The sequence below is a fragment of the Dromiciops gliroides genome, chromosome 6 (genome assembly GCF_019393635.1).
Source record: "Dromiciops gliroides isolate mDroGli1 chromosome 6, mDroGli1.pri, whole genome shotgun sequence".
Taxonomy (NCBI): Eukaryota; Metazoa; Chordata; class Mammalia; order Microbiotheria; family Microbiotheriidae; genus Dromiciops; species Dromiciops gliroides.
Window position 1 is genome coordinate 245,212,359 of NC_057866.1, and position 17,937 is coordinate 245,230,295.

A 17,937-nucleotide genomic window follows, 5' to 3' on the forward strand; every position below is an offset into this window, starting at 1 on the left:
AAAAGTTAAATTCTTTTTAAGAAGTCAATGAAGCATTAGTATATTTTCCAGATATTTCTACCCAAGCTTGTTAAAAGAAAGCCAATCTGATATTTAAAGGGTTAAGTTTCAGCTATTTAGAAAAGTAACTTCCACAGAACATCTCATTGTCAGTTGATGCTAAGATAAATGAGGTGTGCTACCTACCTGTCTTTGTCACTGCTGAGCCAGATGGAGACTTTGTAGAAACCATAGGCGTTGATGATTGTTCTTTGAGTGTTCCTATTTTTGATGAGATAAATGACATCATTATTATTAACTATAGTTCTCATCATACCTGTCAAGGGAATAATCAAATGTAGGTGGAGATTAGGGGTGGGCAGGAGTCATTCTGCAGAGGTGTTCTCTAAGCATTCAAACTATGGAGAATTCTCCTATTTCCTAGCACCTTTCCCTAGTAAGCAGGAGCTCTGGCTGGCCACAGAACCTCTGGTTTTCTCAGCAACTGGCTGCTTCACTTACAGACCCATATTAATGGTATATTTCCCAACAATACCCTTTCTTTATTTCACAGCAGGCTCTTAGCTAAATAGTTTAAATACCACAAGGTCATCAAAGAAGCAGAAAATAATTCAAACAGAGAGTATAAAGAAACATTTATTTTCCTGGGAGGGATTCAATGAATAGTACCATATATTTAGATACAGATGGGCCTTTGGCAATTGTTCTAATCCAACCCCTTAATTTTACAGAAGAAGGAACAGACTTTAAGTGACTTTCTGAAATAAAATAAGCAGCAATCAGGATTCAACTCCGGTCTGACTGACCCCACTCCAGTAATGTTTCCACTATACCAATCACCTTTCAGCAATTATGAGTATGATTATTAATGGCCTAATAAGTACAAGTCAATCAACTAGATACAGGTTAAAGAAAAGCAGGTTGGTTTGTAAGGATGTGGAAACGATATGCATTTTACCCAGGATGAAAAAATTCATCTAGCTCTTTGAGTTGCAAAAGTAAAAGTAAGATGGATGTAAAAATCTTGTGACCAGCACAAAGGGATATACATTGAAATAGATCTTGGAATGTTGAATACACACACACACACAGACACAGACACAGACACACACACACAGAGACACACACACACACACACACTGAATGAACCCATAAACCTTATGCCCAGCTCTATGTCTTTGGAAAGGGACTGGAAGACATTTTTATCTTTTAACTCTGAAGAACATCTAATAGATTAGATACTGGGAGATAATTTGGTGTGTGTATAGTGGACAAACTGCTGGACTTGTAATCATTAAGAACTGAGTTCAAAGTTCACTTTTGATATTTACTAACTGTGGGACCACAGACAGCTCACTTGTCTTCTCTCATCTTCCATTTCCTCTGTAAATTGATGATAACAATACCTGTAATATTACAGGACTGTTATGGGTTTCAAATGATGTATTTTATATGAAATACTTTACAAACTTTAAAAGATCATGTAAATATTCTATTATTAATTATTAACATTAATTTATTATTATTTCTTTAAATTTACAAAGATCAGAATTATTTTAGGTAACATTCTTCCAGATATAAAGTGTGAAGATATGTCTTGAGAACACAGGGAATTAATCATTGCTAACATACTGTCTCCTAATAGAACTGTTTAAAGATGCTTTCATTGAATCTATAGAAGATGAGCCTGCATTCCAACACTTTTATTCAATTAAAATTATCTATTATTTTATCTACTTGGTCAGCTAAGTGGCTCATTGTGGATGGAGACAGGAAGATTCAAATTCAAATTCAGCCTCAGACACTTACTATGTAACCCTGGGCAAGTCACTTAAATTGTGTGCCTCAGATAATAATAGTGCCTACCTCCCAGGATTACTCAGAGGATAATAAGATAATAACTGTTTATCACTTAGTACAGTTTCTGGAACATAGTAGGTGCTTAACGAATGCCTAAGTTGTTTTTCTTCCTTATTGTTCCAAAAGAACAATAGTAGGAAAGTGACTTGCCTCTCTACTGTTTCTGTTCAAATTCCATCCAACAGCAGGATGACGACAACGACGACGATGATGCAACTTACACTTAGATGGCATTTCCATCTCTTTTTGTCATTTGATTCTTTGAAAAGTCTTTGACATGTCTGAACAAGTTATGGTACATGATTGTGATGGAATACTATTGTGCTATAAGAAATGATGAGCTCAAGAATCTTAGAAAAAACATGGAAAGATTTACATGAAATAATGAAGAGTAAAATAAGCAGAACCAAGAGAACATTGTTTGCTACAATAGCAATAATATTTCAATGACAACTTTGAGCAAATGATTGTTTTGACTATTATACCCAAATTTCCTAGAAAGGACATATGAAGGAAGATGGTATCTGTATGTAAAGAACTTTTAAATCTAAGTATGTATAGAACAATTATACACACACATACATACATACACATATACACATTTGTGTCTAATGATAAGTGTGGAATGAGTAGAGGGAAGAAAAAATGAAATTTACATGTTAACTTTGCACCAGAAACTGCAAATCTACAATGTACAACAATCACCTTATTTTTTATTATACTGTTATGGAAAAATACAATAAATTTAAAAAATAAAAGATTTAAGACAGATGTTTTTGCAGAGAAGGAAACTAAATCATAGATGAGTTAAATTAATTCTTGAAAGTTTCACAGTTAGTGCGTGACAGACACGAACTCAGTTTTTAGACTACTTGTTCAGTCCTATATACACTCAGGTCTTAAAAAAGTAATCATCTTCCAACCAAGGACAGTTTGGAAGGTCAGAAGTAGGGAGATGCTATGCTGAGCAACCCCACAGTCACCCTCATATAGATCGAGTCCCAGGAAGGTCTCCTCAGAGAAAGAGACCCCTCCCCCCTCAGCCTCTGAATCAGCTGCAGCACCACTGTTGTCTGGAACTAATCTCATAGTCTGGTGAGAGGGCTGAGCCCTTGGCAGGGGGGTGATTACAGGGGTCTATGCTGGTGCTGAGGCAGAACTTGGGTTTTTCACCCCTGCTGGGAACCAGGAGATAGGCTTGAGTAGCAGTGGCCCAGATCGGGGAAGGACACAGGCTCCTCAGAGCTGACAACCACAACACACAAAGCTGGTTGATTAGCAAGTTGGTCTGGGGTCACCTACAGACCAGGGAACAGTCCAGGTGAGTGAAGAACCTGCTCCTCCTTAAATCATACCACCTGGGACCTTCTGGACCTTGGGATAGTGCAGCCTGGAAACAGTGCCCCACTTTAAGGAGCTAAAAGTCAAGTAAAAGAAAGGCAAGATGAGCAGACAGAGAAAAGTGAGGACCATAGAAAGTTTCTTTAGTGACAAGAAAGATCGAGGTACACACTTAGAGGAAGATGTCAATGTTCCCTATATCTAAAGCTTCCGAGAATTAAATATGAATTGGTCTCAGGCCATAGAGGTGCTCAAAAAGGACTTTGAAGGTAAAGTTAGAGAGGTAGAGGAAAAAATGGAAAGAGAAATGAGGATGATGCAGGAAAGACATGAGAAAAAAGTCAACAGTATATCCAATGTGTCTCTGCCTCTGAAGCACTTGTCTCCTCTCTTGACTCTCAACTATGTCACAATCTTCCTTGTATAGCATGATGAAGTGCTGCTTTTCTCTAAGTATAGGAGTCCCTAAAATCAAATCAGCTCAAACCCCATGGAAAAGCTAATGAGGTGATAAGAATGGAGAAAACTCTTGGCTGGACCATGTGCCCTGGTTTTTGGCTTCATCAGAGCTAATCAATGGGCCACATGAGTTGAATATTTCACATTTCTCTCACAAGGAATTCTCTGCCATTGGCAAGAAAAAAATGCAAAACTAATAAATATGTTTCAGGTCTCAAATAAAGATCAGAAGCTTTTTGGCAGTTACAAAAAAAGTCCATCTTTGTATTGCAAATTAAGACAATGTAATTGGTAAGTCTTTGAGGAAAGGTCAATGGGAAACCACAGGGATCCAAGTTTGTAATCCCTTTCTTTCCTCCAAACACACATTAACCAGAGAAAAACCATCATTGTGTTTTCAAAATCTCATTCCTGAGAGCTTTCTATCCTTCCTGGATCAATATCTCCATGGAATCCTAGGTATGATTTCTCTGAGTCCTTTGAAACAGATTTCCTGAAATCTAGAGTGTTTCAGATTGAGATTGCCTTTCCTTTTCTTATTTTTTTTTTGGTCATGAATATTAAAATGGGGGAGCTCCTTTGACCTGATGTCCAAATAATTTCCACCCTGCCAACAAGTTTCTCTCTGTTGGTGAGACAAGAATCAGGTCCAAAATAAGAGGGAAGGGGGGCAGCTAGGTGGCACTGTGGATAAAGCACCAGACCTGGATTCAGGAGGACCTGAGTTCAAATCCAGACTCAGACACTTGACACTAGCTGTGTGATCCTGGGCAAGTCACTTAACTCTTATCGCCCCACCCCCAAAAAATAAGAGGGAAGGAAAAGGAATATGCATTTATATGGCATCTACTACATGCCAGACCATGTGTTAAATGCTTTACAAATATTTTAACGTTTAATCCTTAAAATAATGTTGCAAGGCAGGTTCTGCTATTATCCTCTTTTAACAGTTGAAGAAACTGAGGGGAACAGAAGTTAAGTGAGTTCATAAGTGTCTGAGACAAAATTTGAATGCAGATGTTCGTGACTTCAGGTCAGACATAGCTAGTCTGGTGGTCACAGGATCAAGGATCTAGAGGAAGAAGGGACCTCAGAAATCACATCCTCCGTGCCCTTCATTTAACAGATGAGGAAACTGAGGTCCATAGATGTAAAGTGACATAGAAAGTGGCAAAGCTTAAATTAAAACCAAGGTCTCTCAACTCCAAATCTTGTACCTTGTCAGCAGAAAAGCAGAAAAGGATTTTGATGGTAAGTTTAAAGATTTTAGAAGACATCTTTTCTGTTGCATGAATGGGCAAAAGAACAAGTAATATTTAATGGTAGAAAGACCTTACTTCACCTTCTCTATTGTTTGAATTATGTAATAATAATAAAATAATAAAAATAAAAATAATAAAAAAGATTAATTGCAACAACAGATAGCATTTCTAGAAGGCCTTAAGATTTTCAAAGAACTTTACAAATATCATCTGATTTGTTCCTCACAACCACCCCGGCAAATAAGTGTTCTTGTCACCCCTCCCCCTTTTTTATTGATGAGGAAATTGAGGCAGACAGAGGTTAATTGATTTGCCCAGGGTCACACAGCTCGTAAGTGTCTGAGGCCAAATTTGAACTCAGGTCTTCCTGACTCCAGGTTCATCACTCATACATCATGCCAGCTAGTTGCCAGTGATGCCCTGGTGATACAAAAATGAAAGGATAACAGTCCTTGTCCTAAGGAACCTTACATTCTGACTGGGAAGACAATACATACTTATATAGTTACATAAAGGACACACATCCAAAGCAAAGTCACCTTGGAAGAGAAAGCAATAGTGTTTGGGACGGGGGTGGGGGGGGTGGGGGGGTGGGGGGGTGAGAATAAGACCCAATAAAGCTCCTCTAGTAGTCTGACCTTGAGATGAGTCTTGACATAAACTGCAGTTTCCAAGGGAACAGAGATAAAGAGAGAACGTTCTTGACGTGTAAAGGTACAGAGATGGAAGAAACATGGTATGTGACAATCTTCAATGGCTCAGTGTGACTGGATTGTAAAAGGAATGGAGTAGGACAAAGTAGAATGTAAAAGTAGGAAGGGTGCAGCTTCTGGAAAACTATGGTTTAAATGGAGAATTTTATATTTATTCCTAGCAGTAATAGGTAGCCACTCTAATTTATTGAGTAGAAAGTTGACATAAACAGAGCTATGCTTTAGAAAAGTCATATAAATGTGCTTCAAATCATTACTGATCAGAGAAATGCAAATTAAAACAACCTTGAGATAGCATTTTATACCTATCGAGTTGTCCAAAATGATTAAAGGAGAAAGCAACAAATGTTGGAAAAATTGGGACACTAATTCATTGTTGATGGAATTGTGGACTGATCCACCCATTGTGGAGAGCAATCTGGAATTATGCCCAAAGACTTATTAAGCTGCCTATAGTCTTTGACCCAGCGATATCCCCAGTAGGTCTATTTCCAAAGATGATTAGGATAAAATGAAAAGAACCTATTGTTATAAAATATTTATAGTAGCTCTCTTTTTGTTGGCAAAGAACTGGAAATTGTACAGACACCCATCAATTGGGAAATGGTTGAACAAGTTGTGGTATATGACTGTGATGGGATAGTATAGTACTATAAGAAATTATAAACTTGTTGATTTTAGAGAAACATGGATAGACTTGCATGAAAGAGTGAAATGAGTAGAACCAAGAGAATATTGTATACAGTAACAGCAATATTGTTTTAAGAATGACTGAATGAGGGGGCAGCTAGGTGGCACAATGGATGAAGCACCAGCCCTGGGTTCAGGAGGACCTGAGTTCAAATCCAGCCTTAAACACTTGACACTTACTAGCTGTGTGACCCTGGGCAAGTCACTTAACCCTCATTGCCCCCCCAAATAAAAATAAAGAATGACTGAGCAACTAAGTAATTTTGACTATTATAAATACCCAAATTAACCATAAAGGACATGAAGGAAGATACTATCTATATCCAGAGAAAGAAGAAAGAAGTATGTATAGAATTTTACATATACACATACATACATATTTGTATCTAATGGTAACTACTGGCGGGAGGAAGAAAAAAGTAATTTACATGACAAATGTATTATATATTTTAAAGGAAATTGTACATAATATAGTTTCATGTACAATCATCTTTTTATTATTCTACTATTATGAAAATTCTTATTTTATTTTATAAATTTAAAAAAATTCAAAATTTAAAAAATTCTTTAAAAAGTCACTTTGGGGCAGCTAGGTGGCACAGTGGATAGAGCACTGGCCCTGGAGTCAGGAGTACCTGAGTTCAAATCCGGCCTCAGACACTTAACACTTACTAGCTGTGTGACCCTAGGCAAGTCACTTAACCCCAATTGCCTCACTAAAAACAAACAAGCAAACAAACTAACAAAAAAGTCACTTTGGTGGTTGTGTGGATTGGAGTGGCAAGAGGCATGAGGTTAGAAGGCAATTTCAAAAGTCCAGATGAAAGGTAATGAGGGACTGAAATAGAGAGGCAGTTGTGTTCATGGAAATAAGGATATCAGTAAATAAACATCTATTAAATACCTACTATGTGCCTGGCACTGTATTAAGCATTGGGAAGACAAAGAAGGGAAAACCACAGCTGTTGTGGAGGTAGAAACAGAAAGATTTGACAACTGATTGGCTGTGTGAGATAAAAGAAGAGTTAAGGTAACACCAGAGTTGTTAACGTTTGTAACTGAAAGGATAATAGTGCCCTCAATAGTAACAGAAAGGTTCAGAAGATGAGTCACTTTGAAGAAAAGACAATGAATTCTGTTCTGGTCATGTTGAGTTTGAGGTGTCTAAAGGTTACCAGTCTGAAATATCCAGTAGGCACTTGGTGATGCAGTGCTGGAAATTCAGGAGAGAGGCTAAGCCTGAATATCTAAATCTTTGAGTCACCTGAGTATGGGTGATCAGTGAACCCATGTAAACCAATGAAATAATTAACTATGTAGAGAGAAGACAGAGCCTTTCTCAGGGACACTCCCTCTTAGTGCTAGTGGCATGGATGATGAATCAGCAAAAAAGACTGAAAAAGCAGTAAGGGATATACAGGTATTCACTGAAAAATAACATCACTTATAAAGGGTACTCTTTATAAAGCAGGTTTAGGGAATGGAGAGAGCATGTCCTGTCACTCATCCCAATGCAGGGCTTCTTTTGGATACTAAGTTTTAAGCCAGTAAAAAGGAGTAGTTTTTGCCACAGCTCTCTGCTCAAGCACCACCTCCCCGAAGAGAATTTTATTGACACTCCCCATTGCCTTTTATTTATTTGGTACATGTCTATTTTATATACACATATATGTGTATATGTTGTCTCTTCTGCTGGAATATAAGCTTCTTGAAGGCAAGTATAACCTCACTTATGTATTTTTATTGCCATTGGCCATTACAATGCCTGGCATGCAGTAAGTGGCTAAAAAATGTTTTTAGATTGATTGATTTCATCATAAATCTGTGAGGTATATAGATATATTGTCATGTCCATTTTATAGGTAAGGAAACTTAGGATCTGAGAACTTAAGTGCCTTGCCTAAGATCCTATAGCTATAGTGATAAATGACTAGACTCAGAATTTGAATCCAAGTCTTCTGATTCCAAATGTAATGCTTTCCTCAGTTTTATGTATTGTCTTTCTGTAGGATTACATAGGGGTTTTGTTCTTAAATCAGATAAAAATCTGACCAGGTTACTCAGCTGCTTAAAATCATTAATGGGTCCCTTTTGCTTCTAGGATAAAATACAAATCCCTTCCTCCCTTCCTCCCTTCCTTCCTTCCTTCCTTGCAGTATGAAGAGCATTGTTCAAGGTACTGGAAAAGATATAAAATTTAAGCAAATACTATCTTGTCCTTAGAGAACTTGCAGTTAAGTATAGGTATGACATGACAATTAACTCCTATATAGAATACAGTAAAATTTATAGAAATATAGTAAGGTATCATATACAGTATAATATATTAGTGAATAAAATACAATAATGTAAAGTCAATGACTTTCACACAAATCTTCTCTATTAAAAGTAATCTTTTTGGATCAGCTGTCATTCCTACAACCCCTTAACAAATAATTCTATCAGTTAATGGGCCATCCCTTTAATGACCCACTACTAGGCATTTAAGTCACTATTAAGTAGGTCTCCACAAAGGATTTAATTGACTCAAATACCTTTGGGAGGCAGCCACCTCATTAGGATAATCCTTTGAAGTAAGGAAACCTCTGAAGATGAAGAATTCACTACAGATTTGCTAAATGCCAGTCTGATTAAGCTATATAAATACACAAATTATCCTTATATTCATTATTTTTTATCCCTATTTCTCACTCCCAGTTTTCTTAAACATAAGGGCAGTCACTAAGTAACCAGTTTTAAAAATAGTACCAGCAGCCAGAGCCCCATAGTAATCTCCAGTTGGACCTTGTAAATGGCAAATGGCAAATGATTTTGAGTCAAAAGATTCATTAGAACATATCTCTGTGAAGCACAATCAAATCAAGTTCAAAATCTAATCACAGATCCTTAGCCACATCTTTGAGCATTAACTTTTTCTACATGAGAAAAGCTTCATATGGTATGGCTTGGTTAACCCAAGTCTTTCCCCTACCAAAACAGCTAATATAAGACCTAAGAATGTAAATGTTCTAGCTTCAATGTGTTAATTGTTTTTATTATAAAAAAAAACTGAGTTCAAAATACTTACATTTCTAGCTCTCTTTTTTTGGAGGTAATTGGGGTTAAATGACTTGCTGAGGGTCACACAGCTCACAAGCATCTGAGACTGAATGATGAAATCAAATTCTCTTGACAATAGGGCTGTTGCTTTATACACTGCACCATCTAGCTGCTCCAATGCTTAAATCTGTTAATGGGCAGCATCCTCTTAGATCTGTAGTTGGGCTCACCTGATTCAACCTTCAGTAAAATATTCTCTGTGGTCTGGGTCTTTTAAATTTTTTTAATTGGCCTCCTTTGGCCACCATAACCCTGCTGCCTCCAGCCACAGTTTGCTTTCCCCCTTGAACTTTCAGGGAATCCTCACCCTTATGGTATTCTATCACATTGTGAAGCTAGTACTGCTAGCTCTTATTTCTCTAAATTTTTGACAATGTTCACCATGTCATCAGCAGTGCTGATAATGCAAAGAAGGGGGACCCACATACTTGTGCAGATATTATTCTTCATCCATCCCAACATCGTATCAAACTGACAAGTTATTGAATTGATTATTCTAAAGCACAGTTCTTACTAAGTCATTCAACAAAATCCAATGACTCCCAATTGCTTCTGGGAACAAATATAAATACCTCTTATTGGTCCTTTTACAAATAGGACCCAACCTACTTTTCTAGCCTAATCATATATTGTTTCACTGCTATTTCTCACTTATCACATTCCATTACTCAGCTCATTACTTGTGCTTGAGAAACACTCCTTCATCACCTCAACCTCTTTGAATCCTTTATAGAGCTTAAGAACAAACTTTGGGTTTTTTGGGGGGTAATTTAATAATTTTATTAATATGGCCAGTAGTATATTAGTAAAATGAGGTCTATGGTCTTCTCTCCCAGACCAAAGACTAGTTACTTGTGGTTGGGTCTGGTTCATATACCTTTCCCACTGTAGGAGGAAACACACAGAAATCAAATCTTTAAAAAAAAAATAATAAACATTTTTATTTAAAGTTTTGAGTTCCAAATTGAGTTCCTCTTCCCTTCCTCCCCTCCAGTGTGCTTCAGTCTATGTTCCATCAATATCAGTTCTTTCTTTGGAGGTGGATAGTATGTTTCATCAATAGTCCTTTGGGATTGTCTTGGATCATTGTATTGCTGAGAATAGTCAAGTCATTTACAATTCTTCACCAAACAATATTGCTGTCATTGTGCACAATGCTGTCTTGGTTCTACTCACTTCACCATATATCAGTTCATACAAGTGTTTCCAAGACTCTCTGAAATTCTCCTGCTTGTCATTTCTCATAGCACAATAATATTTATTCCATCACCATCATATACCACAACTTGTTTAGTCATTCCCTAATTGATAGGCCTTCCTTTGATTTCTAATTCTTAGCCATCATAAAAAAGCTGCTATAAATATTTTTGTACAAATAGGCATTTTTCTTTTTGGGGGAATGTCTTTGGGATTTAAACCTTGCAGTGGTATTGCTGGATCAAAGGATATGCACAGTACTAGAGATTTTGGCACAGAAGAACAAAATTTTAAATGAAGAATTTTCTGCTCTTCCCAGTTCATAGTACCTTCTTCTCAAAAGTTGTCTTAAATATCTGGTATATAGTTTGCACTTGTTGTCTTCCTCAAGAAAATGTAAGCTTCTTGAGGGCAGGCACTGTTTCATTTTTATCTTTGTGTCTGTACCATATTGCATAATGCTTGGCACATAATAGCTTCTTTATTAAATGTTTATTGATTCTCTAATTCTACATTACATTTGGCATAGACTGTCTCTCCAAGCTTGAAATGCAGCCACCTCACCTCTCCTTCTTAATACCCCTAGATTCTTTAAAGGTCCTGCTTTGATGCCACTTCTTACATGAAGCCTTTTATGATTTTTTTTTTTCAGTTTTAGTGCTCACTTTCTTTTCCAATTATCTTGTGTTTTTATTTGGTATATCCACTCTTCCTCTTCCCTTCCTCTCTTCCTCAGAGGAACAAAACCTTCTTAAAGGCAGGGATTGTTTTTTATTTTTGTTTTTGTATCCTCAGTATCTAGGAAAGTACCTTATTCATAGTGAGTATTTAATAAATGTTTGTTGCATTAAGTCAAATTTTAAATTAGCCTTTATTTCTATTTTAAAATGTATGTATATATATGTTGATATAAAATGATATGTATTCCTTTTAAAATAGGTTTTTGGGGTTTTTTTGGCAGTGAGGTGGCATGATGGATAGAGTAATGGGCCCAGAGTTAGAAAGACCTTAGTTAAAATATAGACACATACTAACTGTGTGTCCCTGGACAAGTTACTTAACCTCTGTTTACCTCTGTTTTCTCAACTGTAAAATGGGGTGGTACAATGAATAGAACAATGGGTCTGGAGTCAGAAAGACATGAGTTCAAATATATCCTCAGATACTTACTAACTGTGTGATCTGGGCAAGTCATATAACCTCCATTTACCTCAGTTTTATCAACTATAAAATGGGAATAATTGTTGCACCTTCTTTGCAGGGTTGCTGTGAGGATGAAATGAGATATATGTAAAGCACTTAGCATAGTGCCTGGCACTTAGTAGATGACATAAATATTTCTTTCCTCCGCCTTTCCCTGATTCTGGATATAAACACACACACACACACACACACACACACACACACACACGCACACACAAAGAGCATTCCCATACCCACAGCAGAACACAAAAAGTGCACTTGATATGAAACCATAAATCTCCATTTCAACTTCTTTTTTTAGTTTGATGTATTTCTATAACCATCTGTGAGAATTTGCCTGAAACATTCATGTGGATTATTTGTGTCCACCCTCTGGTTGAACATTCTGACTTCATAACTTGACTCTAATATAGTGATGTCATTTTTGTCCTCTTCAAGAAGGAAGGACAACAACCTACCAACCAACCAACCCATCAACAAATTTTTCTCATGTACTCGACATCCTTCTTCTGTCCTATACTAGTGTTTCCTTCTTTTACTTTTCTGTCTCTTTTCTATCTTCAAATTCTCAGAAAAGTACCAATCTAATTCAGGCACCTCTTTTCCCCCCTTAATTTTCTCATTATCCTTTGAAGACATTTAGGATATGAAGGAACTCATTTCTTTTCCTCTCATTAGAATGTTAGTATAGCATTTGCCTATTCAAATTGTGCAAATAATTTTTCTAGGGTTCTTTGAATCTTTTGTTGGTATTTCATTGTTCCTATTCATCTCTGGTATTTTCAACATGAATGCTAGAAAATTCCCTATTCTATTAAAGATTTTTCTTTTTCCTCCTGTGAAATTTTACTCAGCTTTACATGGTAAATTATGTTTGGTTGTACACTTTTATCTCTCAGATTATTGTATTCCAAGATCTCCTCTAGTTTTAGTACCAATTGCCAGGTTTTGTGTGATTAAATTTAGTGTTTGAACTCTGTTGTAGAAATTGGCAGTATTTTCTCTTTGATGAGGAGCTTTGGATTTTGGCTATGATATTCCTGGGACTTTTACTTTTAGGGTTCCACTAAGAAGGTGATTGGTAGATTTTTTAAAATCCTTACTTTGCCTTCTTGTTTTAATTAAAATGAATTGTTTCAATTTATGATTTCTTGAAATATTGTGTCCAGGTTTTTTGTGTTATCATTGTTTTCAGAGAATACAATAATTCTTAAATTATTTCTGCTTGACCTGACTTCAAGGTCAGTTGTTCTCCATACAAGATAATTTATATTTTCTTTTAATTTTTTGAATTTGTTTTAATATTTATTGCTCTTTCGTGGGTCACTGATTTGTTCAGTCTATTCTAACTTGCAGGTAGTCCTTTTCCTAGTTAAGGTTTAACACTTTCTCTTCTAAGCTACTTATTCAAATTCAAATTATTCCTTCCTCAAAGCTTTTATGTCACTTTTTAATCTTTTGCTTCATTTCTTCTTGATATTCATGTAGTTCTCATGAAAAATGCATTTTCTCCCTTTGAATCTCTACCCAAAGTTGTTATGGAGTTAGACTAAATAGTTTCCGAGACTGTCCCATGTTTTCCCATATTCATTCATCTCCTCAGCTTTAGTTCCTGAGTAGGACTTTTTTGCCATGACTAGTTTCTGCACCCTTGAACTTTTGGGTGGTACATTCAGTTTTACTCAGTCTTGCTCTGGGATCCTTGGATTCTTGTGCTGAGTTCTATTTCCTGAGATGTGTGTCCCCATCTCAAAATCTTTGAGGTTCAGAATATTACATCTTTATGACTCTCTCATTTCAGGACAAATTGTTATGGACCTTATCACTTGTGGACCTTGGCAGTTATCGTAGGGACAATGAAGTTCTAGAAATCCATATATACATATACATATACAAACACAAATATTATATAATATATAATGAATATATATAAAACAAATAAATATTATATGTAGGTTTTAATGTGATCTGTGAACTAAGATCCTTAATAGACCCTGGAAAAATAATGATACAGCTGGCATTTATATATAGCTTTAAGATTTATAAAGCCCTTTATAACTATCATCTCATTTTATCCTCCCAATAATCTTGGAAAGTAGGTGCTATTATTATTCCCATTTTATAAATGAAGAAACTGAGGCTATCTGAAGTTGGATTTGAACTCAAGATATTCTGACTCCAGGTCCAGTGCTCTATCCATTTTTGCCACTTAGCTGCCTTTATAGGTGATCAAGAAAGTCATAGATCAAGATGAATGACAGAGAGAAGGGTATGATTCTAATCTTTAAAATGTATGCCAGTGTGACAGAAAATTATTGTAGTGTTTAATGCTCTTTCAAGAGACTGGAAAAAGTGGCAGTATTAAACCACATGGTCAGAAGACCAAAATCAGTCGCCATTTCCACATGTTCCACCATCTCTCCAAGTCACTTCACTTAGAGCTCATCACCACTCTTCCAGAAACAAGCTTCCTAGCATCTTCTATATGGACAGAGACACTCAGGACCCTCTGTGCATGCTCCAGACTCCCACTGGATATATAATATCAGAAAATATGCAACTAGTATGACAAAACCATAGTGCTGGAGCCAACTGGAATCAACTTGGGTGAGCTGATTGTTAAATTTTCAGTGGGAACATTTAAACCTCAGAAATTGGCAAATGCTACAAATCAGGGTTTGGTTTATTGTTTTGCTGATTGCCTAGACTTAAGAAAGTGATGGAGAAAATGTGGAGAGTAACTTAAAAATGTATCATACAGTCATTTCCCTCCCCCTGAAGAACTAGCTGATAAAATTTTATTAGCATACTTATGGTTATAAGAAACCTCAGAGATCAAGTAGTTCAACCTGTCTCTGATTAGAAATAACCTCTATAATACAGTCAGAACTGGCCATCTAGAGTCTTCCTGAAGGTTTCTAGTGATGGGGATTTCAACATCTTCCAATACTTAGCAAAGTGCCTGGCACATAGTAGGTTCCAAAAATAAAAATGTTTGTATACTTGACTTCTGTGGTAGCCCATCCCATTTGGGTACAGTTCTAATTTTTAGGAAATTTCCCTTTACTTATTACTTATTGTTACTCTACAACAGATAGAACTACAGACCACCAGCTATTGATGACATTCCTACTGAAGAGTTATAAGCATAGTTTTGTTTCTGTAATTTAAGATCCACCTTTCCATTGGTGTAGGTTCATTATTTTACTAACCAAGGTGTAGTGGTGTGGGACTTTAGAACCCTGGAAGGAATTTTCAATGACCGGCTTTATCAATCAGTCACTGAGTCAACAAGGGTTTATTAAGCACCTCATATGTGTCAGGCACTGGGGATAAAAAGACAATTGTTAATCCATTTCTGCCTTCAAGGGGTTTATAGTCTAGTCAGGGAAGACAACTAGTGCCTGCATAGGCATATACAACATACACAATCATTATTTTTGTGGAAAGCCCCTAGAATCTAGAAGGATTAAAGCAAGGCTTCATAAAGAGGTAAAATTTTGAGCTGAGTCTGGGAAGAAGTAAAGGATTCTTTATAATGCAAGACATACTAGTTTTTAAGGTGGAGGCAGGGCATGGTTCAAATATACAGCTTCATTGTCAGTGAAACAACTCCCTCTCCCTATGAAAATCGGTAACTTTGTAAAGCCTGTCTCAGGGACATGAGACTGTTGTTTTTAGTCTCTGAAGTAATTTCCCTATCCACTATGTCTCTCTCTCATTCACTTTTTGGCAACTGATAAAAATGTCCTTTAAAGATAAATTTAGGACGTGTTACATCCAGGAATGGACTGCTCTGCCTTCAAGAAATTCAGTGAAGAGCTTTAGATAACAAAAACCCCTGAACTTAGGTTCATGTATACAACCAAGACTACTGCTCATCTTTCTCAGGTGAAAGGAGCCTCAAAATTCAGAAAATACCAAAGTTCATACTTCCAATGATCTATTCATAACATAATTTCTGAATATAACCAATGACTCTTCTCTCAGCTGTCCATATTTGGTTTCATATCAGGTACTTGTCACTTACCATTGTCTGTGGAGGATATTAAGCTTGATGATAATGATGGTCCTACTGTTGAAGTGAATGTTGCAACTGTGGTGTTTGGCTTTTCCTGAGTATTCAATGAAGTTTGAACAGTCTCATTTTTCTCTAGAAAAGAGAAAGTGTGTTACAGGGGTTCACTTATGCCTTGAACTATGCTAGTTTAAGATCAAATTTATATCATAATGAGGGGTTTCGCCAAATGTGGTTTCTTTTAAGAAGGTGCTATCTTTCTTCTATGATGATAGTGTCAATGATCCACAATCAGTAGAACATGAACTCAAGACCCCGCCTCACCCCCAACCCCACCTTGGTTGTCAGGGTGAATTTTACTGATTCACTGATTTTTCTGAGTCAACATCCCTTGTTAACCATGGGTATTCATTTGCAAACTCAAAAGAAGCATTAAGGTGGTTTGTACCACTGGAGTGTTGTTCCTTTCCTCTCTCCTTCCCTCTCTGCCTCCTTTCCTTCCTTTCTTCCTTCCTCCTTTTCCTTATTTTATTGATCTTTCACATGGAAGAGCTCAAAAATGATTTTTAAAATCAAGTAAGAGGGGCAGCTATGTGGCACAGTGGATAAAGCACCAGCCCTGGATTCAGGAAGACCTGAGTTCAAATCCAGCCTCAGACACTTGACACTTATTAGCTGTGTGACCCTGGGCAAGTCACTTAACCCTCATTGCCCTGCAAAAAAAAAATCAAGTAAGAAAGGCAGAGGAAAAGTTGGGAAGAAAAATGAGTGTAATGTAAGAAAATCATGAAAAAAGTCAAGAATTTGGTAAAGGAGGCACACAGATAAAAATACTGAAGAAAATAAAACCTTAAAAAAACAGAATAGACCAAATGGTAAGAGAGGCACAAAAAAAATCCAATGAAGAGAATGACTTGAATAATTGGCCAAATGGTAAAAAAGATATATAAAAATTCACTGAAAGGATACCTCTTTAGAAAGCAGAATTGGTCAAATGGAAAAAGAGGGACAAAAGCTCACTGAAGAAACTAATTCCTTAAAAATTAGAATTGGGCAAGTGGAAGCTAATGACTTTATGAAACATCAATAAACAATTAAAAAATCAAAAGGATGAAAATAATAGAAGAGAATGTGATATATCCCATTGGAAAAAATAACTCAACTGGAAAATAGATCCAGGAGACATAATTTAAGAATTATTGAACTACCTCAAGCCTTGATTTAAAAAAAAAAATAAAAGAGTCTTTGCATCATCTTTCAAGAAAAATTATCAAGGAAAACTGCCCTAATATTCTAGAACCAGAGGGCAAAATAGAAATTAAAAGAATCCACCCATCACCTCCTAAAAGAGATCCCTAAATGAAAATTGCCAGGAATATTATAGCTAATTTCTAGAACTCCCAGGTCAAGGAGAAAAATGTTGCAAGCTGTCAGAAAGAAACAATTCAAATATCATGGAGACACAATCAGGATAACACAAGATTTAGCAATTTCTATATTAAGGGATTGAAGGGCTTGGAATATGATATTCTGGAGGGCAAAAGAGCTATCATTACAACCAAGAATCACCTCCCCAGCAAAACTGTGTATAATTCATCAGGAGATTGTATGGAAATCCAATGAAATAGAAGACTTTCAATGAGCTGAATAGCATGTTTCATCTTGAGTCCTTTGGAATTGTGGTTGGCCATTATGTTGCTCAGAGTTCCTAAGCCTTTTAAACTTGCATATTTTCATAATATTGCTACTATTGTATAAATTGTTCCTGAGTGATGAACTCAAAGTACAGAGTAATGTCTTTCTATCTGCCTAGATCTATCTATTTGCACGTGGCTAATGACAGCAATTTGTTTTGCTTGACTATATCGCTTTGCAACATTTTTTTTGCCTTATAGATTGAGGATGGGAAGGAAAGAATATAGTTCTGAAAAGAAAATAAAATTTAATAATACTGATAAAAAAGATATTACCTGGAAATGGAGCTGGAGTTGTGAGAACTGTGGATTGGGATTGTGTAGTCATTGGCTTAGTCACTGGTGTGTTCGTTGTAGGATCTGTAAAATAAAAACTAGATTTAGAAAATGCATGTTTTAGA

At 36.3% G+C, this 17,937-nt stretch overlaps 1 protein-coding gene across 2 annotated transcripts in view; it reads right to left on the bottom strand.

Moving 5' to 3' along the window:
* EMCN (endomucin) overlaps window positions 1-17,937 on the bottom strand; it is a 173,281-nt gene that overhangs the window by 88,075 nt on the left and 67,269 nt on the right. For both annotated transcript variants that reach the window (XM_043973155.1, XM_043973154.1), the window contains exons 2-4: window positions 17,813-17,896; window positions 15,855-15,977; window positions 187-261 (exon numbers count right to left, since the gene is read on the bottom strand). In XM_043973155.1, coding sequence (XP_043829090.1) covers window positions 187-261; window positions 15,855-15,977; window positions 17,813-17,896 — 282 coding nt within the window. The remainder of the gene's footprint in view (window positions 1-186; window positions 262-15,854; window positions 15,978-17,812; window positions 17,897-17,937) is intronic.